This window comes from Hylaeus anthracinus, unplaced genomic scaffold, assembly GCF_026225885.1.
Source record: "Hylaeus anthracinus isolate JK02 unplaced genomic scaffold, UHH_iyHylAnth1.0_haploid 3, whole genome shotgun sequence".
Classification (NCBI taxonomy): domain Eukaryota; kingdom Metazoa; phylum Arthropoda; class Insecta; order Hymenoptera; family Colletidae; genus Hylaeus; species Hylaeus anthracinus.
This window is the reverse complement of record NW_026535284.1, coordinates 2,585,396-2,611,282: the sequence shown is the minus strand read 5'-3', so window position 1 is coordinate 2,611,282 and position 25,887 is coordinate 2,585,396. Positions and strand designations below refer to the sequence as shown.

Genomic DNA, 25,887 nt, shown 5'->3' with positions numbered 1-25,887 from the left:
GTACAACCACTTTTAAACAATTTATATTCCACGTGCAAGTAGATCGTTAAAAGCGTGACTCTTTTGTTGTAACTTCTTCAAACATTCTTGAAACTGTCCTGATCTTTTGTTCTCTTTTTACGTGATCTGTTTGTATTGAAGGAGACTGATAATTAAATCGAAACATTTGCACAAAATATATTAGACGATGTTTTATCTTCAAAGATATTTTCCCAAAGAAATCATGAAATTACAATTTCATTTTGATGAACTCTAGGATCGGGCTCGTACAGCGGTGGCCACGTGAGCGAAGGAACGAGAAGATCGAGACTCGAGCGGATGGATCGTGATCGAGGCGATCGCGGTGAACACGACTACGGCACCGAGGAGGAATCGTACGTCGGTGGCGTCGATTATGGCAACGCATCGAGGCGTCGCCAGCAGCAAGACCCGCGTGCATTGAACGCCATTTAGGAGCTGGGGCCCCGGGGCCTGTCGCTACAGCGCTGTCCCCACCTGCGCACCACTGCTCTTTAGTGGGGTCGCCTCCTGGTACGCTACTGAACGTACGAAGTGCTTATGCTACCTTAGCGAGATGTCGCTCTGGTCTCTGGTCTGTTAGTGGGGTTTCTTTCCTGTCGCTACCCGTAAGAAGATTGAATGGATCACATTACACTACCCCTGCGCAAGCTGTTACGCTAGATATCGCAAACACGATAGCGAATACGCTACCGAAGATCCAGACAATTTTGGTTCATTCATTTTCATGGTAGGTAGCGAATGCGCTACCGTACGCCATCAGAAGTTCTATAGAATCTTGCTTTCTTTCTTCAACTTTTTATCGTCAGTAGCGATTACGCTGCTGTACGTTTCCAGAAATTTTACAGAATTTTGTTTCTTTTTGTCGTTAGTAGCGAATACGCTTGCGTTAAGCTACCTACAATTCGACAAAAATTTGGTTCTTTCTCTTCTTTTCGTGATTGGTAGCGAATACGCTACCGCACAGTCCTAACGAAGGTTGTACGGAATTTTATTTTTTTTTGTCTTAGCAACGAATAATGCCAGCGTACGCTATCAACATTTTCACAAAGTTTAAATTCTTGTCCTACGATAGGTTACGGTAGCGTACTCGATATCGATATCGATTTGTTTGATCTGTCGAATGGCAGCGAATACGCTATCGTACGCTATCGAAGATTTTACAGAATTTTCTTTCATTTTCTTTTTGTCGCAGGTGTTGGGTCGTGTGCAGTTGTTATCGTAAACTGTGCTGCATTTTACGCCAGTGGTTTCGATAGTCATTGAAAGCGTGCACGCTAATCTATTTGATGTAAAGTTTCCGAATGTAGTTTCATAGTTGGGATAGCCGTTTGTTATTCGAAGTTTACGAACGGTTTTTCGGTAGGATTCGTCGAATCTGATTTGTTTATTTGTTACGAGATATTTTTGGAAAAATGTGAAATAAAAGTAATCCTTTTTCTTTGTATTTTTGGCTGTGTTGAAATTCGAAAAGACCGTGGTCAAGTTAATAATAACGATTTTCGCATTTTTCTTCTCGTAAATTTTATTATTTGTTTGTACATTACGAAGCTAGTAGTAACAAAGATGGATAGACACTACTCGTAACATAATCGCGTCTTGCACGTGCGTGCACGCTAAGTACGCTACCCATCAGACATTATTCAGTACGTATTTAATTTTCGATTACGATGTACGAGCTTTAAGGAAAGTAAGAGTAGCAAATTAGTGATTCCCTTTAAATAGCGTCGATATTTTTCCAAAGTAACGAGAATCATCGTACCACCTAACGATTCGTAGATCTATTCTATTTTCGTATCGTTTGGATTAGATCTAGTTCGTTTAGTGCGATCGTTTTGAATACTCGAGATAGTAACGTAGAATCCTTAACTTAGCAACGTTATCGTAATTCCAGTAATGGCTTCCTGTCCGATTCGTTTACAGAGTTTAAAGTATCGAGTATCGTCGTAACCAGAGAAACGGTAGCCACCGAGACTTTCACGAAAATTTTTTCCAACAGGAATTTCGCAAACGATGGGCGGTTTGAAAATCTGTCATTGAATGTCCTTGCGAAGCGGTACGCACAGGATAAACCCCCATTCGCGGAACCAGCTGAACGAGATGAATAGACACGAGATAATCACGTGAGAAACAAACAAAAGAAACACACTTTCGAAGGAGAGAGAGTGAATGAGGGAGAATTTGAGAGAGAAAAAGAGCCCTGGGGCCTTAATTTTTGCGCTGACTCCTCCTGGGCCCCAAATACCCACCCCCACGAGAAGCGTAAGAACCGTGTTAATATCTACTCCGGCGGGAGAAACTCGTGAATTGGCATCTGTCTTTCAGATACGGGATCCTTTCTCGAAATCAGGATAGATCAGGCTTGTTCGATTCGTTACCCGTCGGAGCACTTCTCTAGCAGCAGGAGCAGAGTCTTTGGGAAGGCACCGAGGGCAACGGTGCTCCACCAATGGCCACGAAGTGGTGAGAACACCCTCGACCATTCTCTTGGCTCTGCTCGCAAACACTCTTGCTCGCTATTGCTCGGTCGAACAGGCCTGGGATATACCGTCGTTCCACGCTGAGAAAAAAACGATGCATCGAGAGCAACCGAAGAAAAATAATAATAATAATAATAATAATAATAATAACGAAACTTTGACTCGAACTCGCGTAGAATTCTTTTCATTCGGCCGTGAGAATCAGCGATAGTTTTCTTTTGCTTCGACTTAGAGAACAAGAAAGAACGAAAAAGTGAGGAGGAAGTCGCCTCTAGTCGATATCTTAGAGAATCGATCGCATGATAAATTCTAGAGAAATTTCGTAGATAAAATGCTGCGTCGCGGCGAGTTATCGCGCGACCCCGTCGGATTCCCGCAAATTGTAAGGAAAACAAAAACTGAACGAAACGTGCGTGGCGATGGGTTGGGATCATAATTAATTAATTACCGCGGATGAATATTTGAAAGTTTTTTCGAATCGCAGACGAGGCGCCTGTGACGATCACCGCGCGAGTCTGACGTGTTTATACATTTTATTAGAGTCTATTCGAGGAAATTGGTACACGTACACACGGAGCCACCGAGCAGACGAATAAACACACACTTACACAATCACGGAAACATGTTGAATACTTTGTGTATATAGTATACATACATAATAATATACAATATATATTGTATACGTACATAACGCAGTGATACTTCCACCTCTATCACTCGACGAAACTAACTCCAATCGAGGTAAAAAGACAAATGAAAAATATTTAACAAAAAGATACTATTATAGATGATGGATCAATAGGTACTGTGTAAATATTGTAAGAAGCCTTTCGAAACGAGTAATTTCCGTTTTTCGATTGTCCCGAGCGCAGCGTCGCCAGGCTGCAGCGAGGATCACGTTTAATCCACTAAGAATATTTGTAAGACCGATGTCTCCTCCTGGTTTTTATTACATTGAACACTTTGCGTCCTCGATCGATGTGGACGCTTCTAATGCACCGCGGAACATGCTACGACAGTGAAATATTTATCAAATTAATACAGATGGACAGGATTGCCATTTTTTCGATGTTCAACGGCAGGCTCTAATTTTTCTTCTGTTCTTATGTTATTTTAATGAAGCTCTCAACAACTCCCATTTTTAAAGATTACGTCTATGTTCACAATTCAATTACAGTAAAAAGTGAAAAAATTATATAGTAAACAAAAGACATACACGCACATATTACACACATAAAGTATAAATGAAGTTTCGTATTATTCTAAACATTTCTGGATTCCTTTGGGTTTGATAAAATAATGAAAAGTTCTTTCGGATTGGAAATTAAAATTGTAGTCAATCTCGAAACACGAGAAGGTGGCAACCCTGTTGGGAACTCCAGTCGTGGCAGCCGATTAAACACGCAGATCGAATCCTGATCGCTCGCGTGGATTGATTTTTAGAAACGCAAGCACGCACGCATCGTCGTTGTTTCTTAAGTAGAACGAATTAATCACGGGCACGCCATTTGTCGCGATATAGGGTTGGCTCACTGTGCAAAGCCGACGTAGTTCAAAGACAGAGAAAAAAAGAGGGTATGGAAATGGATCTTGATTAATTTAGATGATGGCGAGGTCGCTTACGCACCATTAAAGTAGAACGATACGAACGAAGTCTTTCTTTCTCCGCGATTGCTGCATAACTTTCGGCATAATTTTCTATTGTTTAGAGCAATTTTGAAATTGCTGGCACTGGTTTTTTCTCGACCGAACAGAAAAATCTTGGTCTTCGATTCTTCCCTCGAATTTTCAGCGTGAAATTGAACGGTTTCGCTTCGTTCTAGTCGTCGTTCGACGTTGTTTACTTCGTTCTATAAATTTCTTCGCAAATACTGAAAGGTAACTTTTTTCAGAAATAGGCAAAACTTATCTTACAATTAGAGTCGAAGACGATTCGATTCACGCTCGACTCGTATTATTTGTTCGTTAGTTTGTGATTAGATAGGTATACTCGTAGGGTGCTCATATATTTTGTCACCTTAACCCTAGGAGGACTTCTGGGGTCTTGACTAACCCCAAACAATACTACTTTAAAATAACGTAATAGAGAAACAAATTTGAAATTAATTTTATATTCTTTCAAAATTTTACCTCCGCTCATCAGCTCAATTATTCATGCATATTATATAATATAATATTCCTCTATACATTCATTTACTATAGCATATACACTAATGTCTTTCGCAAATAACAGTATTTTCCTTCCACAAATATTACAGATTCACTCAACTTAAACTTTATAAAGTCAAAGTTCTAGGGTTAAAATGACATAGGGAACATTTTATTCCGTTTAGGCAATATTCCAATTTCTTGATACTTTTGTTCATGGCAATCGAATGTTTTAAAAATAGCATTATTCTTTTCATGATAAATACTAGAAATTCATTTGACTAAAGTCTGAAAAAGTCGAAGCTTCAGAGGGGTCCCAGATGACCCCAGAAGTCAAACTCGACCAAGTGGTCATCCTGGGGTCAAAGGTTAGGAAAATGTTAGTTCGATGATAGGTTCTCGACGCATTTCGAATTTTTCGCGCGCAAAAGCTTGGAACGAATTTTCTTAGCGCGGCGTGCCGCTGCCGACGTCGAAGGTTTCGCTCGTATCTTTTAGGAGAGATTTTTGTAACATAAAGAAAATGAAAAGGACGAGGAAGGTAACGACGGAGGATTGTGTCGTTCCGTGATCATTGATCGTCACGAATAGGAACGAGATTTGGCGATTCCTCGCGATCGAGCATCGCGAGGGACGACTTTAATCGGACGCGAGGACGTCCGTGGCAGCAGATCGCTGACTGTAAAATCCTTTTCGCAGCCAACGTTTGTAAATACTAGGTAAAAATATACTTGCAAACACGATCACTGGTGAAGTCCACTTAAAGATACTCACGCTTCCACTTCTTGTATGAGCGAGTTTTCAAGTTTGCAAGTTCTCGGCGTTCGTTTGTCACGCCCGGAAGGTTCGAGTGCGATTGGAAGAGAGTGTGCCGCCGATTGCTACAGTTTCTTTCGATCTTTGATTATTCTTGTCGGGTCGAGTGTACCCGCGCGAAGGAAACGACATGGTCGCCAGAGAGGGGCAACATTTTTACTCATCGTTATATACAAATTTTGAATAACGAATAAAAGACCAAATGGATAAAGTTTACGAATAAAATATAAGTGAAATTAATCGAATCAACTAATGTTATATGCAGTTGTTTAATACGTTGAACGCTGACCCGAATTTGCCATATACTTTCCGTTTAGGCGGCGTAGAGTTCTCAACGGATGCTTAGCTTTACAACATGTTCTGCTACATAAAGAGTAAACAGAAGATAACATGCTGAACGCGTTATCAGTATGTATCGGTGAAAGGGGAAAGCACAAAAAATTCGAAAACACTACTATGAATGTTATAATCAGACACAAAAACATTTAGGAAGTAAAGATACAACAAAAACTAGGAAAGTCCTGACTTGTTGTAACACATGTGCAAGTAAACCTCATTTCCGTTTAGAATATTTCAATAAATTGTATCAAAGAAGCGTGTAAACATATCTTTTTATATTGTATGAATTATTTATTTTTTAAATTTGATACCGACGCCTCCTAAACGGAAAGTTCAGCGTCGATCCCCAGGGATCGCCGTGATTTAACGTGTTAACTTTTCTTACAAATTATTAAGGTTAATCGATGGTCCGCAGTGTTGCTGAACAGATTTAATAAAGTTAAACAATTTTCTTGTATGGTTGATTATTTTATTCATTCGATTTCCATAGAAACAAACTAACTTCGCTACCAGCTCTAACGATAAAATGAAAACAACTCCTGATAAATTCTACAAAGATTTCAATTAAAATTATGCAATCGAATCATGTTTCTCTTCGGAGGAACAGAAGCAGACCTGAGTAAAATATTATTTCAAATAGTAAATAGTCTATTCTATTTTAAATAATGCGTGTGCAACTATGAAAACAAAATAGCGTATTTGTTGCAGTAAGTTTTTAAAATAGTATTTAAGAATAGTATTCTATTTGAAAGATACCGAAAGATCGTTGAACGAAGGAGTAACACGAGCGATGAAAATTTTGAGCGACGTACTTTGTTACATGCGAGTTAATCGTACTTGAACTAAAAATAAATTTACTTTGCCAAATGTTATGGTTTCTTGCGTTATAATATTATTTCTTTCCTCAACTTATTTTTATTGTCAAGAAATATTTGATATACAAACATCAAATGTTATGTTAAGATTCAAGTTATCAAAATAGATTTTATTTATCAAAGTTTCGTTGCCTATTAAAATATTACTTTATTTTAGCTCTATATATAGCATCTGCTACTTACGATACTATTTGAAATACTTTTCTCTTTACCCAGCTCTGAATAGAAGCATATCCGACTTAAAAAGAATAAATGTTACAAATAAATCTGTACAGACAGGTTTGATTCGTCATCTATTATTGGAATAAAATTTTGTTCGTCTACAAGCATAGCTTTTGAATGATACCTAATTTGTCTACTTGAAGGCAAGTGCTTAGAGCAATAGAGCTACTACAAGATACCTTCCTTACACTTTTAAATACATAGATCGATAGATGCAGAGTTTACATTCGTGATCTATTATTCAAACAAGATTCTGCTCGTCTCTGACGATCGCGAAGATCGTTCTGATCGTTGCGTCGTTTCCTCGCGAACAGCAACCGCGATTAACGTCGCGGGGCATAGGCCAAATGATTTTAATCGTAGCCGTACAACTTGTTTCCTAGACGGATTCGACGTATTTCAAGCGATCGATAGGAGAAGAAAGAGCTGATCTTAGCTAAATCCGGCGACGGAAATTTTTTACGATATTTTGTAAAAGTATCTCGCGTTAAGCTACGATAGACACTCACGTCACGCATACCCGTTGTACGAGTACGCACGGGCGTGTTACACACCGTCACACGAATACAGTACACGATTCCACAGAACAATTTTTCAGTCCTTGATATTTCCGTAGAAAACGATCTCGTAGACTACTTAGCCGATGAAACCGGCGAGAACTCGTTGGCTTGTAAGTACACTTCGGTTTTAGACGTTTAGCGGCTTTCGGTCCGTTCTTTCTTTCAGTGTATCGAGTAGCGTTCGAATTTGTAACGTCCAATAGCGCGCTGAATTTAAACAAACAAATTTAAAGGAAGAACAATCACGTGGCTTGAGTGGAAATTGGATCCGAAATTCGCGAAGTCTTCGTGAATGGGAAGATTTGGGACATGTTCGATCGGTTGAGCAACTTGTTCGAACGACGTCGACGTTTGGAAAATACAAGGACTGTTTGAGAAGTTCACTGTGTCGGATAGAAATAAATTGTCTTTACTTGTTATTTTTCAATATAATCTTCTTTCGGGTTAGTCAATCTAAACTTGGGCAAATTTTACTTAAAACAAAAATAGGAAACGATAGTCTAAAATTAACAAGTTTATTAGGACGTAACCGAAATATCGAATCATTTAAAGCGATTTTAAATATACTTCTTTTAGATTAACGAATTTAGGCTTGGGCAAACTTCACTCAAATTGAAAATAAGAAATAATAGTTTTACGTAAGAAGAATATCGTTTCGATTTTGTATTTCTCGCAAGTTTATTTGAAAATAACCGAAACGTCGATTCATTTGAAGCGATAGCTGTTTCGGATAGTGTTTGAAATAAGCTTTCGTATAGCAGTGTTATCGTTTGCACAACGAGTAAATATTTATTCGTCTATCTAAAAATTAATTCGTCATAATCATAATCATTTTCTTAACGAACAGAATGGAAGAAAAATTGAAAGTGCTGTGAATCAGTAACGTCAGAACGGAAGACGCGTTCGCGTGGATGCGAGGCTAAATCGCTGAAACTCGAATCGAGAACACGATCAAATTATCCGAAGACGAAACGAGAATCCATGGCAGAGATGGGCAAAATTCTTATCTAGATACAAATTTCGAATAACGAATGAAGGGTGAACATTTTATTCGTCACTGGTTAAGTAAATTTAATATTCGAGTAATGAAATGTGATATCTCACAATGGAGGCACGGAGGGATTGAGGATCGTAATAGTATAAGTAAGAATAAATTAAAAATTGATCTAGGCCATGATTTCACACACAAGAATAAGAAAGTTATCCAGAAATCATGGTGTAGCTCAACTTTGTATTTTTACTTTTGCTTACACTGTTACGATTCTCAGCTCTTTAAGTAAATATTTGATTGTTCATTCGAATAAACGCCGAGAACAATTTGTTATGTGTTTCATTCGATATCTGTTATTCGAATAAAGTTAGATATATATGAATATTTGAATGAAACTGAATAGTAGATGAATATACGAATAAAATCGAATAGTTAACGAATATTCTACTAAAACCTAATAATAGATGTCAAGAATAAGTGGCTATGCGTTTTATTCGTCATCTACAGATCGAATAAAATTTCGCCCATCTTTGATCCACACGAAGCTGAAAGAATGGAGACAAGAGGGAAAGTCGGAAGCGAGGGTGAACCTTTAAGGGCGTTCGAATAAGAGCGCGTGTTATTAATTGTACAGGGGGCGCGAATTTGATGTTAAATTAACTTGGGAGTTGATTCGTCGGCATGCACCGTGTGCACGTGAGAACGTTGTCGATTGGCTGCTTGCGGCGTCGCAGCGTGCGGTTCCGGTGCGATCGATCCGACGCCAGAGATGGGCAATGGACTCTCTAGATGAAAATTTCAAATAACGAATACGAAATAAACAGCATTTTATCCGTCACTCGTTAAATAAAAATTGGAATTCAAATCACAGAATCAAATTGTATTCGACGCGTTAACGAGTAAAGTATTTGTTCAAACGACAGAGTTCCAAATATTCAAGTCGCATAAATGGCGCACCGGAAGATATCATTACACGTTTTTTTTTTTATTCGTCTTTTATGGACTCTATTAGGATATTTCATGCATTTATGGCGAGTACGAATATGAAAAGTAGATGCAAAACGTGTGTAGAATATACGCACTTATGAAAAATAAAATGTTAGTATTGATATATTAATTTATGGAACAGGTGTATAGATATATTTTTTACAGTCGTTGATCAAATGATTAGAGCCACAAGAACAAATAAAGATGATACTGGTTTAAGGATGAAATGCCTTGTTAGATAAAATATCTCTAATATTCTTAAGTTGATTATATATACCTAACAATTATTCACTACTATACGTTAGACGGATATTTTTCATTGTTTCTTAAGTTTTTAAAAAATATGTTTTATCTTCGGATGCCACTAATAATTTTATCAACGACTGTGCATGTTTTCCATGTTTGTACACGCTATAAATGCAAAAAATTCACAGGTCGGTCGTATAATATTGGGATCAAATTTTGCCCATCTCTGTCCGACGCCCTCCTTTGAGCATAACCCCGTATGGTTGAAAGGTCCAAAACGAGAACGAAGCATCGGCGAACGGAAATCGTCGGTTCGCGAGTCGTTCATTCGAAAATAGAACGTCGATGCGGACCGTCTCTGTACGCTTAGAAGATATCGCGAAACGCCTGTCCTTGTATCGAGCCTTAAGGCTTTCGCAATAATATTGTTGGCCGCGGTATAATGTGGTATCAAAGGTATAGGTGTATAGGGAAGAGTGGAGTCACGCGACGCCAGAATTGCGCGGATGCCACTGTTTGTTTGATCCTGATTCGCTACGTCTCATTCGTAGATCTAGACCAGGGATGGTTCAAATGGATTTAAAAAATGATTCAAGCTACGAATACCTTATCCGTTTAGATTCTATTTCGAATCAACTTTTTAACTTCTTAAAAAGAAAGTAATAATATTGTTTGAGTAATAATATTGTTCTAGACGCTCAAAGCAAAGAAAACACCAAGTACGTCAAGTATTTGTGTACAATTCTGTAAGATGATTCACATCTTACTCTTTTAATACCGCAAGATATTATATGATAGGATGTTTATCACTTGCTCTAAGCCAAATTGTTGGTTAGTTTATCATAAATATTGGACAGAAGATTCAATTAATTTGTACTTCATATAGTTTTTAATATTCCTACATTAATTCATGATTGCGAACTATCAGTGAGTGCAACAAAATCACAAATCTTTTTTAAACTGTCCTGTGAGTAGGATAAAAACAGCTGTTCTAAAATAGTTCCCTGGCCTGGACGCGAGGAGATATACTTTCTTGTTCAAATCACAGTAACAAGTAGTGATAGTCATAGTACGAGGGCAACTGTTAAAAGTAAAAAAAATATGTTACATATTGAAAGCACTATTAGAATAAAATTTGTACCATCTTTGTCCAAATTAACGATTTATGAAGAATCGGACCCGATTATCTCTGAAATATTAGAAAATACCGATTCATGATTACAGATTATATATGTAGTTTATAATTGTTGATTAATCTGACAATTGTGAGCGATTATCGCCGAAGTCATCGCAAAAAATTACTGCCCAACTCTGACGCCGCGTCCTCATCAATTTTCTTTTGCGGCTGGTTCGGTGGATCAAAATGTTTCCGCCTGTGTATATTGTCTATTGCCAGGGATCGGCAAAATTCTTCTAAATAAAAATTTCGTGTAACGAATAAAAGATAAACAACTATTTATCCGTTACTCGCTAAATAAAAATTAAAATTAAAAAGTGACATATTTCGCAAATAAAAGTTCCGCCGTTCGATGGAATAAACGTCACGATTATATTGTCAAACGTCTTATTCGTTACCTTTTGTTCGAATAAAATTTTGCCCATCTCTGTCTATTATTCCCTCGTATGATTGGCCTCGATCGTGGAAAAAGTAGGAAAAGAATGGAAGAGGACACGAGCCAAGAAGAAGATCCGCGATCGAGGGGCTGTCTCGAGCGAATTTTATTTCATTGTCGTTGCACTTCAGGAGACTCGACTGAGCTTGTGCGAGTGAAAAACAGAGAGTATGAGAAAATGTTGAGAAAATAGAACGTCACGGGAAAGTTGCGTCGGTCGCATCGCTATTATTCGAATTAAACGGTTTATCTAATTGTAAAGAGTGCTATGATTGAGTGAAGAAAAAGATACGAGTGTGAGTGTATGTGTATAAAAGAGAGAGAGAGAGAGAGAGAGAGAGAGAGAGAGAGAGAGAGAAAATGTGGGATCTATGCTAGCGAACAAGGGAAACAGAACAAGAAATTGCGATTCGTGGTTCAGTGTGTGCAAAATGCGGTTATTCGGAGATGGAATTGAGGCGATTAATTAACGAGATGTTGTAAATTGTTCTATAGCAAAAATGAAAAGTGCTACGGACGCGGCAGCGCGCCCCCTGAGAGTTCTTCGACGACCTGTGATCCACGATTCCAGAAGATTCTCGTTTCCGTCGAGAAAAATGGATTAACTTCGATAGGATCGACTTTGTATCGTCGTCGATGACTCTCGAAGGGGCGCGATGCTCTGATCGTTTCAATGTTGATATGTCAATGCTGTGATGTTATCCTTTGAAACTTAAAAAGAAAAAAGTATATCCCCCCAAGAAAACCTCCATCCCTCCCACCCTTGGACACGAACCCCCATTCCCCTTTTTCCTGAACAAAAAAAAAAAAATGAAAACAAGTGTCCCGCGAGACGAAACCCCCTTTCTCCTTGGAAAATGAATATTTCTATTACTGTAACACTCCGCATAGCCCTTAAAAAAATAGCTAGATTCTAATCGTATTTAATGTAAAGTTTATTATTGTTACATCTCAGTGATTCTCTCCTCAATCAGTGATCTCACGGAGAGAACGACGCGCCGTCGAGACGTTTCACGTGCGAACGCTGAAACAAAGGCTTTGGGAAGAGCGAGAATGATGATTAATCGAAACCTGAAAGTAAAGCGACCGATAATCGATCAACCGTTACCGTTCGGTTCTCTCCGGTACGTCACTGGTGCCCAAAATTCCTACATTTGTCGCATTTGTAAATAAAATTTTTATCATCACACGACGTGCGCGTTATTACTTCAATTCCATTAAAATGTCGACTTACATTATTTTCCAATTTCATTTCTTGAATATTTTAGATTCGTTGGTACAATTTGAAATTGTTAACTACGTAGTTTTATTTTTTAGTGTTAACAATGAAGTATACCGAATCGACTTTGATGTGAGGCATGAGAATCATGTAAAGTATAAGGCTCTTTTAGTATCAACGATCTGTCTGATTTAAATGAAGTGAAGGATAATAATTTTACAGTGTAAAATAGATATTATTCATTTACGTTTTGACTCATTGTTCTAGAGTCGCCATAAATATATAAATGTTATACTCATACTGCAGATTTTATGCACATATTATTTACGATAATATAGAAAATATACATAAAATATATTATTATTAATATCATCAATTATTATTATTATAAAATTTAGATTAGATATTTTCTATATTATCGTAAATAACATGTGCATAAAATCTGCAGTATGAGTATAACATTTATATATTTATGGCGATATATTTTTCAATTATTATAATAATATTGTCATTTCATTTTCCATAAATGCACATACCTTTTGATTATATTTAGCATGTATTTATTATACTAGTTCATATCATAAAAAATACATGAAGTCCGCAGTCTAATTAAAATTAAATTTTCTAAATTGGCCCATAAAAAGAATTCGGTAAATCTCTTTTTATATTAACATACAAAAGTTTACTAAAATAAAATAATAATTCTGCATACAACATAGGAAATATAATACTGAAAATATTTGTTTCATCCCGCAAATATTTAATGTTATCATTTTTACCTAGGTTAAGATTTATAATACCAATGAATTAGGCTTTAGTTAATATAATTATTGAAAAGATATTACTGTGTGATAAGTATATAGTTTAATACTTAGGTTAACACAAGTTGAACATCGACCAATTTACCAATCATACAACAATGGATATTAAATGAATTCGTGGACGATGCAAGAAATATTCCCAGTATTGTATTAGGCGTATAAATTAATTCTGTGTCTCTATATTGAACCATTAATAATTCTAGTTTCAACAGACATATTTCTCATCATATTAGTACATTCAAGTGATTAAAAGTCCTCAACCTGATCTCTATTCGAAGTCTCAACCTGATGATCAATTCATCTATCATCATCATTACATCTATTCATCATCGTTACAATTCATCTGTACGAACTTTAGTAGCCACATAACTTTACTTATTGTTTTATTGTTGCTAATTTATTATGATTCAAATGCAAATCAAATCGGGAACTTAAAATAGAGTACTTGAACGTAACAAAATGACGAATAAATATAACTGCTGAAACTAGTGTTATGAATGAATGAATATAGGGACAGTATTAATTTCTACACCTAATACAATCAGTTTGTTTTTCGTTGCGGGAGATGGCGGTTAAGGGTAGAAAAGAATTGACCGATTTCGGACAGGTGAAACGATACTTTCTTCTGTGAATTACAAACGACGATACAAAAGTATATTTACATTCTAAGTGGTTGTGTCGCGTTAGAATAATACAAGGTTCATTGTACTCGTTACATTTGCTGGAATAAGTCACGGCGATCTCGTGACGGTATTCGTCTAGTCTACATTGCAGTATAGAAATCGAAATTAGAACTCGAAACGTTACTGACCACCTCGTTTTTCTCGGCTCGGTTGAATCTACAGGTTTCATATACATATCGTACCGATTCTTTGGCAATGGATTCAACGTTCACCTTAATAAAGGGCGAGGAACGCGGAAAACGCTCGAGCATTTATGTACAATAAAGTATAGAAAAATATAACGTTTTATAAATGCCAGCGAAAACAGGAAAACTGGTTAATTTCGAATAAGGCAAAAGGAACGAAACGTGGCATAAAGAATCGTTAATATTTGCATCCGCAACTGACCACACGGTAATTGCCAAAGTTATTCAAATACTCGTCACTCATTGGATTCTATTTACACGAATATATTCGAATCCCGCTTAATCCGATTGCACGAAATTACACGAGACTTACATACAGTATTCTGATAATAACTTAATATTCCAGGCTATCTTATCTTAAACGCTTTACAGATATTATAAATAAATAATAGAAGCCGTGTCTCGCGGTGTATTTCGAGTAAATGCACCTCTGGGAGCATAAATACAGACTTTCAATCCTACGGGACTGCTGTGAACTATGTTTATTCTTGTATTAAAAATGTATAAAATTTTAAGAATATTGATATTTCTTTTAATCGTTTCTTCTAGATTTAATTTGAGGAATCGATATCGATTAAATATTTTTCCACTTGCGTTCGAACGAATCCCGAAGAATTAACGCCATTAATCAAAAATAAAACCACCTCTGATTATATCTCGATTTTCTTAAAATACCTCTCTAATATAAAACATTTACACGTATACGGCTGGATACATTAGATATCTAAACTTTCATACGTCTACCTTTGGTACAATTTCTCTCGCTATTGACTATAATCTTAAATTCTCTTTGTTCCTCCTTACCGACGCGACATAATTGAAGCACTAACCCGTCTTCCTCTAATACCTCTCAAACTAATTTTTTCATACCGATGTTCTGTTTGCAGGGTCTCGACAAAACCACGTGACTACGAGAGTATCACATTGATTCCATACAAAGTGATTCGAAACACACAAAAATTTGACAAATAGTTGATAAATCGACGGGATAGCTATTTAACATATTACATTACCGGGATTACAAAATTTGTCATTTTAGTTTTCCTTTTCAAGGTCGACTCTTGTATAAACATTGGTACCAACGCATTAGGCTATAGTTACGTCGTGTACGTAGATTTCCATGTTCTTCGAATACCTTAATCTATTGTTCTTCTATACAAAATTAATAATTTTAAATTGTTTTAGTTCCTCTGAAAAATACTCGTCATACTCTCTGATGGTTTTAGCAATAAACAACGATCGATAATGAAGTTTCGTTGCTTCGAGATTATCACATAATTTACAACTTATAAATAGAAAAACGTAGAAAAACAATTACCAAGTTAATTCTCTTGTACCTGCACTTATTCAGGTCATTCACCCTGTCATTTTAGTCTCATCGCAGTCACGTGGTTTCGTTTACACCAAATTCATCAGTGACAGTTTCCTCAAACGTCTGAACTGCCTTTGCAATAAATAATACCAAACTTCGGGAGCTAATCGCGACAGAAGCATTTTCTCGGATTTCGTCGAAAGTCTCTGTTCAGCTTCTCGCCAACTTCTGGCAGTGGAGCCGCCACTTGACGCCGATCAAATACTGCTCAGCGCACTGAAACTATAGTGCAGCTAACGTCTGTGTATCAGAGTTTGGGCAAAATGTTTGTCCAGTCGAAAGTTTCGAATAACGAATAAAAGATAAACGACATTTCATCCATTACATATTAAATAAAATTTAGACTTTAAATTACATAACGAAATTACATTTCACGTTGAACGCGTAAACGCAGCATAACTACTCATCAAATAAACGAAAAAACCTCCAGAATAAATCTATATAATTGGACAGTGTTCGCTCGTATTCGTCACGTATTATTCGAATAAAATTTTGCCCATCTCTGCTGTCTACCTCGGACATCTCAACATCCACATGGGACAGACTTCGGGGGTTTGCGTCGAGTGGCATTCGCTTGTTTCAAGTTAGTGCTGGGTGCAGCCAAAAACCCAAACTTTTATATGAATAGATAATTCTCGTAGTCCGCGTAAGAGGACGCTGTGACGTGTTTGGATGTGATTGGGGTCGACGGGACACTCTGAGGCAAGTTCTGCACCCGCGGGACTTGAAGTTGGGGCAGCTGCGTTGCATGGGGTACGACGATCCTTGGCTGTTGGTTCAGGGAGCCCAACGACAAATGGTGTTGGTCCACCTTGTGAATGTTGTTGTTGTTGATCGACGTGTGGTCTTTCGGCTGGTACAGCAACAAATGATTGTTGTTGTCGTGCGTCTGGTGGTAATGGGCCTGATGGTTGCCGCGAAGGTTCAGTCTTGACATCGCCATGCTGATGCTCGAGTCTGACGCCCACATGCTCTGCGAACACGACGATTGTGTAACGAATTTGACTTTCTATTATATTCTTATGAATAATGCTCAACGACGGTAGACGCACGGGATGCGCTCGTGTACGCTGCGTAATTACGTTCGACCATGTTGGAGCGCATCCGAGGAAAAGAATGCCTTTGTTTGAGGCGTGAGAGCTTGTTCAGAAATCGTTTACCTCCTTGTTAATCATTGCTCGCGCAGACAACTCGTTTTTGTATTCTAATGAAGATTTCATTTCGCGATATCGACAAGTTTTGAATTGCAGGAGAGTTCGAACTGTAAACTGTAAGGCTGTTCGCTTGTTACATCTCAACGACGGAGGTAGATAAAACTCTTGTTTAGATACAATTTTCAAATAACGAATAGAAGTTAAGCAATGACTACAATCAATTTTAATGTATTTGTATTTGCTCGTGCCACTAGTATTCACAAAATATAAAGTTGAAATGGGTTTCAATGAGCATAAAAAATGGCGCCTCGCCCAAGATCCGCCACAAAACTCTTTATAATAAGTACAACTATTGGACTCCTCGGAGCAATGTACTGGTACCACATAATTGCATTCAAAGTAACTGTATTCATACTGTATAATATTATTATAATTGCTCTGGAAAGTGCAATAATGATAATTTTATCTTTGACAACTTTATCAATTGGTACCTAACAAAGTAAATGAAAATTGAATTTTTATTGAAAATAAACAACTCCTGGTGCATTAGTTGCACAATAAAAATTGCAATCAAATTGTATTCCACGTGGAACGAATAAGAGATTATCTAAATAACCTTTCGATGGAATGAACGTTGCGCATAAATCACTGTACAGAGCGTTATTCGTCATCTATACGTCATAAAAATTTCTGCTCCTCCTTGCGTAGCGATTGTGGCGTCTTTCACGTTACGGTAGAGGCGGACTTACTTTTCTTCTGTACGGATTGTAGTCAGGATTGCGCCTTATGCGAAGATGGCGATCCGCGCTTGTCCACCGTTGCGTGACCTTAAGGGGTGAGTCGTCAGGATGCAATTTCCTTTGGTACTCCTCGCCTTCGCAGACCTCGTAGAGAGAGAACTGCTCAACACGTTCCTTGGAGCTGTAGCAACTCAACAACATCTGGATGAGCTCGTCTACGGTGGTCTGCTCGGAGACCAACAGGCTCTTGTACTTGGACTGTAAACCATAAAACGATAATCGTAATCACGTTCCTGAGAGTCTCGCTGAGAGACGGTCCTGATGTTAGTATCCATACTCTACAGATAAACTATGTCATGTCTAAATTTTGGAAATTTAATATTTTAGCTCTTGCTTTGGAGTAAAAATACGAGAAACGGAATTAAGATGCGAATTGATTAATTGCTCGTAATCAGGAGTAAGTGCAGAAATAGTTTAGTAAGACAGACTCGTACTTCAGAGGCAAATCATGTCATGTGTGTGAAATTTAATTCATGCTTTGGAGTAAAAGTACGAGAAAAGGTATGAATGGATTGATTACGCATAATCAGCAGTAATAGTATAGTTGGATTAACTCATGAAGATAGAGTAGAAAAGAAGAATATAAAATGAAGTGAAGCAGAGTACAGTAACTGGAGTAACTAGAGAAATCAAACTTCCATTGGAGATTGAATACAATTTTGTAGTAGATTGGCAGATCAATATTTTGATTGAAATATTTGGATGAGACTTAGCATGTAACTTACCCCGGACATGAGCGCGCTGTCGTATATTTTGACAAGTCCGCCGCGGCGTGTCTGCAATGAGAATCTGCAACAAGAAAACATCCGTGAATCCTGGTTATCGTAAAAGCCGGCGAGATCAAAAGGAATCGACGAACACTACTTCCACGTAAAAACACCGGGGTTCGAGCTTCTAGTCAAACAGCGACTGTCTACGTAACGTATACCTTCACCGGAAGTTTCGAGCTACCGAGAAAACATAGCTGACTTCCAGTCTTTCGTGTTTCGAGAGACAGAAGCTTCGACACTACCAATCCTAACATTTATTCACCATACATTCCCCCATTCCTACGTGTCTCCGTGTACGGCATACAGTTCAATATTTTTAAATAAGAGACGAATTCATAATTGTTGTTCAATCAAATTCTGAGCAATATGTGTGTGTGTATAATTGTTTAGAACTATAATTTAGGAATGGAAACATTAATTCGAAGAAATGTATGGTACATATATTAGAGATGGTACAAGGAAGCATAGTGCTATAATTGTTGGAGATCGATGATCGATGTTCACGTTATCAAGGATAGCGCGACAGAGAATTTATAATAAAGTGGATAACTTAAATATTTCTTTCGATTAATAGCTTAATGTTTTTGTTTATGCGATAGTTAAGAATACTTAGTGATACAATAAAGATGTACTTTAACTAATGTTAATATGCACACGGTTCGTAAATTTTCTAGATTAGTTTTGAATCATTGATACGATGTGATAATATGACATGGCACGGACATTACGTCTCAAGCATTACTCAACATCTAATAACGTAAGCACTCGCTAGTGAAACTTTGTGTCAAGAAAAATGCATTAGATTTTTAGAAACCATCGTAAAATTAATTTGCAACACATGTTGTTTGGCTCATTTAATAAATATTTTAAATGAAAATTTTAACTGAAGAAAATTATATTATTCAAATATAATATTAAATATACCAATTATCTCATTTAATTTGATTGCATCATTAGCGCATACATGCGCGCGTTGCGCACTTCTAAAAATCTTTCAAAGGTTATCATTAAGAAAAAACTATACTTTATCATTGTAACTGCCATGTTGCTTTATACGTTGACTATTTCAAATCTTATCATGTTGTCGTTATTTCTTTTATTATTATTATTAATGTAGAATGAACTAACAAAAAATAAATTCTTTTGATTTTTTATATGTTTTGAAACATGTTTAGTTAAATTCAATCAAGAAAAATGTTGGCAATAGAGACAAATTTTCCACTTCTTCGTGTGCAAATAGCTAAATAAAGATTTCCATTTCAAAATTCTAGTTCATCAGAGTAAAAGGAGAAAAAATAAAATCTCGATCGTCCGCTAGACTAGTGTTTCTCAACGTGGGGTCCACGTCTCACAGGGGGGCAATTCGAATGTTAAGGAGGACAATTTGAAAATGTACTGGATATAACTAAACGGGGAGACTCGAGACTGAAGTTAATTAAATTCTTTGGAACGAGCACCAAGCGCAAGGATCTCACTAAATTTAAATAATAAATAATTACTAATAATTAAAATAATATAGAAAGGTCTTTCATCAAAATTATTTTGTACTTGAATTTCAGTTCTCCATTACATGTTTTGAAAATTTAGTTAGTGTGTTTGCACAATAATTTCCTAGTGATTTCTTCCTAAAACGTATCCTTCAAGTTTCTTCACTGAACATTTCCATTTTTAAATATTCAAATTTATATCGACGGAGGGGGGATAAGCATTTCAAAAAAGCTTAGGTGGGGCATAACACAAAAAAGGTTGGGTAACACTGGTCTAGACCATAAACGATAACAGCAATTCTGTCCCTGGAAGACCGAACAAATCTTCGATTTATTTCCTCGCGCTGTATTCGTTCGAGGTAAAAATCTCGAACCGTAAGCGGGTCAACGAGTCCCTCAGTTGGCATAAATAAATGCACGTCTCGCGTGGTCGAACCAGACAACTTGAACCCCAAGAACAAAGGGAATCCACTCGAAAGGACGTTGCTCGTCGTTGGCTCGTGCTCACCGACCCACAAGAAGTCGCGTTTACGGTCGGTCGCGAACCCTGAAATTACGTCACGAAGCCGACCGAAACCGAAGAGGGGGGCAAGCGAAGAAGTACGCGCGGGAGGAGCTCGGAATCGTACCTGGAATCGCCGCGAGGATGACACGATTGCAAAACGGCAGGCCTCGCGTCCTCGTCGAGGGGCAGGACGGTCCTCACGTTGGGTCTTCTCACAGTGACCTCCATGGTTAGGTAGAACAGCCTCGGGTCACGGTGCCTCATCCGATACTTGTTCAATAGGTTCTGTACGACCTCGCGGCAGGTCGTCTGGTAGGTAATACCGAGGGTCTTGTACTCGATGTCCGGCCGCAGGCAGTTCGCGTACACCTTTATGGTCGTCTGCAACCAAGATCGAAAGCTGTCGTTAGGGTGGGTATGTTAACTAGAGTTAGAACTTATCGCACGATCGAACAGAGCCATCAAACTGCCATGAGGCCGTTTTAACGTGGATCGTAGCCAATCTTCCGTCTAGTCTTATCCACAATCGGGATAATCGCGATATAAGGCTTGTCTATCACTTCCTAATAGCGGTTCGAGCCGACGCTGTCTGTCGTTCGGAATAGAGGTTCTCAACGGAGACTCTCGATGGGCCACGAAAAATATTGTCGAAATGTTTGAGTAGTACTAAATAAATGATTGCTGCGATAGCACAAGATTTCTATCTACAATGAAACTTGTTTTATCCAAGAAAGTCGGAGGATGAAGCAACACAGATAACCAAGTAGTAAGGATAATTATAGTTCACCAGCTATCCTGTCCAACTCTTCCTATCAGTACGGATAATAAAGATCTGTATTCGGAAATCCGAGGTCGAGCATATTTGTGCAATTTGTCTAACAAGTAAAGTTTACTAACCCGAAAGTTACGATTTTTTGAAAACTGCATTTAATAAATGGGTAGTATATATTTTATGAATTACAAACGATTAATATATTGCTCAGAAAGACTAAATATCGATAACAACACCGTCGATGCAGAACATGTTTATCATAAGAAGTGCGACTAAGGAAAATTACCAAACAACAGCGAGCATATAAGAGGAGGATCACTTAGAGAATCAAAGAGTCATCCGCAATCACTTTGAAGCAGTCGATCTTCAGTTAGTCTCAGCCAGTTCAACAATGGAGTCATCATAATCTACATCAAGACATCCACTGTCAGCGACGACATAATAACTTGTCTACTTGCATCATTTAAGTTCAGTTGTAGTAAATATATATATATATTTTTTAATTTTATTTTCAATTTCATTTTCGACGTTGATGACAATGTGCATACACAATACGTCGTAAAAATAGTCAGCCTATCGTATATCCAGCAACGGAACACAATTCACCCTAGCAGGGGTCTACTAGGCCCTCGTGTGCTTATTCGAGGGTTAAATGCCATTCATTGGCAGTTCGTTGTTTTAGAGCGAACGGGGTAGGTTTGAAAAGTGTAGGAGTTCCAGGAAAGGATACGTCCCGCCGTATGGATCTATGCCACGGGAGAAAAAGGAGAGGAAGGAAGACGGCGTCCTGTTGTCGGAGGAAGGGCAATAAAAAAAATGTACGGTAAAGACTAGGAGACGCGACAAGAGGTTTTGACAATTAGTCCATAATTAACTCGGGGACAGACGTTGGCCACGCGCGGCGCATAAAACGCTATCAACCCTTCAGATACGCCGGCTACGAGGGGATGCGTGCACCGAAAATAAACCAGACACCAGATCACCCCGTTCGCAGATGCGTACGTCATATGAGTACACACGCGTCTGTATATTCATGTGTCAAGATTAATGCTGCGTTTGCGCAGGCGGTTCTCTATAAAATTAAATATAGATTTGTCACGTGAAAATTAATTTTAACCATCAATTAGTATTCACAACTCGTTGTCAGTGTAATTTTAGCGAAATGTAGACGAATATATACAGGGTGTTTCGTTTAAAGCGGACTGATTGAATATTTCATGAGAAAATGAAGCTACCAACAAAATCTTTTTACAAGAGTTATTTAGCGCTAATGGGAACATTACGTGAACTAACGTTAGACGTTCAAGCAAGTTTAATAAAATCGATATAAATAAAATAAAATAAATATTTAAATAAAATTTTTTAATTTAAATAAAATAAAATAGATTTACATCCTAAGTTTACACTTCGACTCTGACCTTTACTCTTCAACTTATCTGTGCTGACTGCCTGATATGCTATATCGTATCGTATACGTATGCTACACGTATCGTTTTAATTATATGGAGTAAATAATTTTTTGTAAGTGAAGTTGTGGGAGAGATAAAGTTAATAAAATAAACAAAATTAATTTTTTTAAATGGAACCTTAATAAGATAACTTTTGCTTAGACTAATTTATCGTTTTGTAGTTCTAGTTGCCACCTATTAGGCTGCGAACAAGGATTAAAGAAGAAAAGGAGATGTTCTATCTTTATTCGTAGCTTAATCGATTTACCTTTAGGGTATATTTCGATCCATTATGTACTTAACTTTCCATTTTGTATATCAATCTTCTTAGCTTCACCAATCGGTGACTCACGACTACCAGAACTCCGAGAGTGAGACTAAAACTGAAATAGCTAATTGTAAGCATTCGAAGCCTAACCTGTCGATAAGCCAGATGTTGCGAGTCGAAGATTTGTAATTGGCCGACGCTTTTGCGAGTATTGCCACTCCAGCCTTCCGAAAACACGTGCAGACTGATTTTACGACTGCAAGCTGCACTTTATTTACATCTGTAACGACCTATCTTGGACACAGCAAACTGCGTTACACGTGGCCGAAAGAGTCTTGTACGTGTCCGTGCAAAGATTTTCAGGGTGTAACTTGGTTGGTGAAACTAGGTCCATCTCTTTCGGATTTTCGCTAAGCTGCAGTCGTTCCGAACGAGCACGTTTCAATGAGAATACCAGGATTAACCTTCCAGTGCGTGTCGTTTATAGCGTCAATACGTTCCTTTTGTATTACAAACCCTTGAATCGCGGGCTAAATTGTGTACCTTGAATAGGGATTATACGGGATCCTATAGCTACGGACGTCAGAGTGTCGTGTGCCAATTACTGGATCGCTATCCCAATTCAAATATTTACGTAATAAATAACACTTAAATCAGAATTTAGTATTATGAATAGATTGCAGATGTGTATACAAATTCAATCCTTGTACCTTGAAACTTAAAGTACATTTTTAACCAACTTTGAAAAGGAGGAGGTTACTCAATTCGACACGTATATTTTTTGTTTGTTTTCTAAACGTTGTAATGTAAATTTTATTTTTAGTATTTCATATATCTATGTATTTGAGCACATCCTTTTATATGTTCGTATATTTAACATCTTATACATAAATGTATAAAAATTCGCAATCTAATGACAAGTTGTAGATAAAATATATTGTGAAAAAAGAAAAGTTTTCGAGAAAGAATCATTTGCCAAAGAATAATTCATTTTACTAACATAAACTTTAAAAGATTATATCAATCTAACGTTTCACTAATAATATGTAATGGTATTTAACGTGGATATGTAGGCCAAACGTCGGAAACCATTGCTCTTTTAATGAATGAATTAGCAATCAAAAGGAAAGGTGTTCAAAGAGCATTTGAATTACCATCAAATTACATAATTCGTTCCAGGTTAAGAACTCTAGAATATAAGAAAAACGGAGAACAAAAATTCTAAGTATACGGGAGCTCAAGGCTAAAAGTAACAGAGGCAGGTTGTACCAGTGTCCGTAGTTTCCAAGTTTCTTAACGCTCGACGCTAAGAATTAACATTTAGGCTTTCGAAATCCGTGTGATAACAACTTGTGTCGATAGGTAGTCGATTTCGTCACGAGAATTGCCTAGCGTGGGTTTCTCGAAGAAAAGTAATTTGCGAATGCGCGTTCGCCTGTCCGTTAAAATTACAGGCTTGCGTAGTTCATAAAAGCTAAGTACTTATTGTGATAGTATATTTTATTGGCTTTATATGGTTTGAGCGATTCAAACCAAACTTGTATACTGAAGATGAAATTTCATCTGACGTGTGTAGTTTATCGTCGAGTTTAGTTGTAACCGATGATGTAAAAGGAATTGAACAGTTACAAACGAGGAGTACGCAATTACGCATGCACCATACTTCATTACACTCCAGCCGAAGTAATTTACGCTTCCCTTTGCACGGTATGAAAAATAGTTTTTCCTCGGAGATCATGTTGCTCCTTAAAGGATAACGGTATCTTTTAATCAGCCTGAAGAAATGACTCGCGAAGATGAAGAAGTAAATTCCATTACCTCGAAAGATAAGCACTAGTGGAGCTGAAATGGATTGCAGTAAAACCACGATTTAACGGACAGTAAGCGAAGGTGTTTGAAGCGACAAATGCCTTTTCTCCTTACGAAACTATTCCATAATTGCATGTAATATTTACTAAACGTAAACAATATTCCTTTCATTCCTATATGTGTATTAACTGCCTAGTTCCAGCAGAACAATCGGAGAGGGTGTATACAAAACAAGTGCCTCTCCTTCTTACGGAAGAATTCCAAAATTGCCTTCAATATTTACCAGATGTAAACAAAATTTGAAATAACTATTACCTACCGTGAGTAACTTTAATATTCGGACATGTCACAATTTTCACTTTGTCGCTTTATGACTTCGTTTAGAATATTGGATAAAATAATTGAGACATATATTACGTTAAACTGATTAAAGCATTAAGCCTAGTTAATAAATGTACAAAGTATATTAGTTTAAAATGTTTAAATTATAATGTTTCACATAAAATATATCATAAATAAAACAGTATCTACTTCTACCGTTACTTTAATATTCGAACAGCTTCAAAAACCTCTAATTAATATACCAATTTTTGTTAAGATACAGTATTTTTATATTTTGTCGGAAATCCTTTTTAACGAATAACTTCTTTCAGGCATATAGCAAATCATTTTTTTAAAATATTCTGTACGAATGTTATTGTATCCTTCCTTTAATCTTAATTTCTGTGTAAAATAAATTGAAAAAATTACTAAATGTACTTTAAAATGTACGTGAAATATTATTAAAATTATAAAAACGTTACATAAATTCTTCTCTGTAAACAAGGATATTCCAAGAAACACGTAATACTTGGACTCTTAATTTGCTTTTCACCCTTAATTCAAAATGAACTTATGAAGTGACAAAGTGAAAACTCTGAAGTGTTCGAATATTAAAGTTATCTACTGTATAAAACGATATCCTCTTCGCCCCTATTTTTGATATTTCTAGTTATGGCAAGTGCCCTATCTCGAGGGGTTAAATTCGTCTCAAATATTGTATCACTTTGATTGATATAGGCGCCAAGCCCGCCACGCTGGGATCTCGGTAGTATTTGCGTTACGTCCAAACCTAAACAAACAGCCTTCTTACGCGTACGCCTCCGCCGTGAAATTCCTGATGGGGTTTTACGACGACTTGGAATCGATAGCGGCGGTCGTGTTTCGTTCCAACGAGTGCTGCCTTAACAAAGCGAAACGTACACACTGTTCACGCGAACACGTGCCGTTAAAACACGCCTCGACTACGATTTTCGTGCG

General features: G+C 37.3%; 2 protein-coding genes across 22 annotated transcripts in view; one reads left to right on the top strand and one right to left on the bottom strand.

Annotated features, from left to right (window-relative positions):
* LOC128894237 (voltage-dependent L-type calcium channel subunit beta-2) overlaps positions 1 to 12,487 on the top strand; it is a 175,209-nt gene extending 162,722 nt beyond the window's left edge. For 15 of the 20 annotated variants that reach the window (XM_054155863.1, XM_054155859.1, XM_054155865.1 and 12 more), the window contains one exon: positions 257 to 12,487. In XM_054155863.1, coding sequence (XP_054011838.1) covers positions 257 to 453 — 197 coding nt within the window. In that variant the 3' untranslated portion in view covers positions 454 to 12,487. The remainder of the gene's footprint in view (positions 1 to 256) is intronic. The other 5 variants (XR_008461485.1, XR_008461486.1, XR_008461484.1 and 2 more) reach the window with 5 other exon arrangements.
* The window catches only part of LOC128894264 (uncharacterized), a 302,271-nt gene that overhangs the window by 223,522 nt on the left and 52,862 nt on the right, over positions 1 to 25,887 (bottom strand). The window contains exons 3-6 of one of the 2 annotated variants that reach the window (XR_008461488.1): positions 20,416 to 20,672; positions 18,255 to 18,318; positions 17,479 to 17,727; positions 16,110 to 16,548 (exon numbers count right to left, since the gene is read on the bottom strand). Coding sequence is in view for 1 of the 2 variants with exons in the window: in XM_054155918.1 (XP_054011893.1) it covers positions 16,192 to 16,548; positions 17,479 to 17,727; positions 18,255 to 18,318; positions 20,416 to 20,672 (927 nt within the window). In the remaining variant the exon portion in view is untranslated. Of the gene's footprint in view, positions 1 to 13,967; positions 16,549 to 17,478; positions 17,728 to 18,254; positions 18,319 to 20,415; positions 20,673 to 25,887 lie in introns of those variants that run through there. The other variant, XM_054155918.1, reaches the window with a different exon arrangement.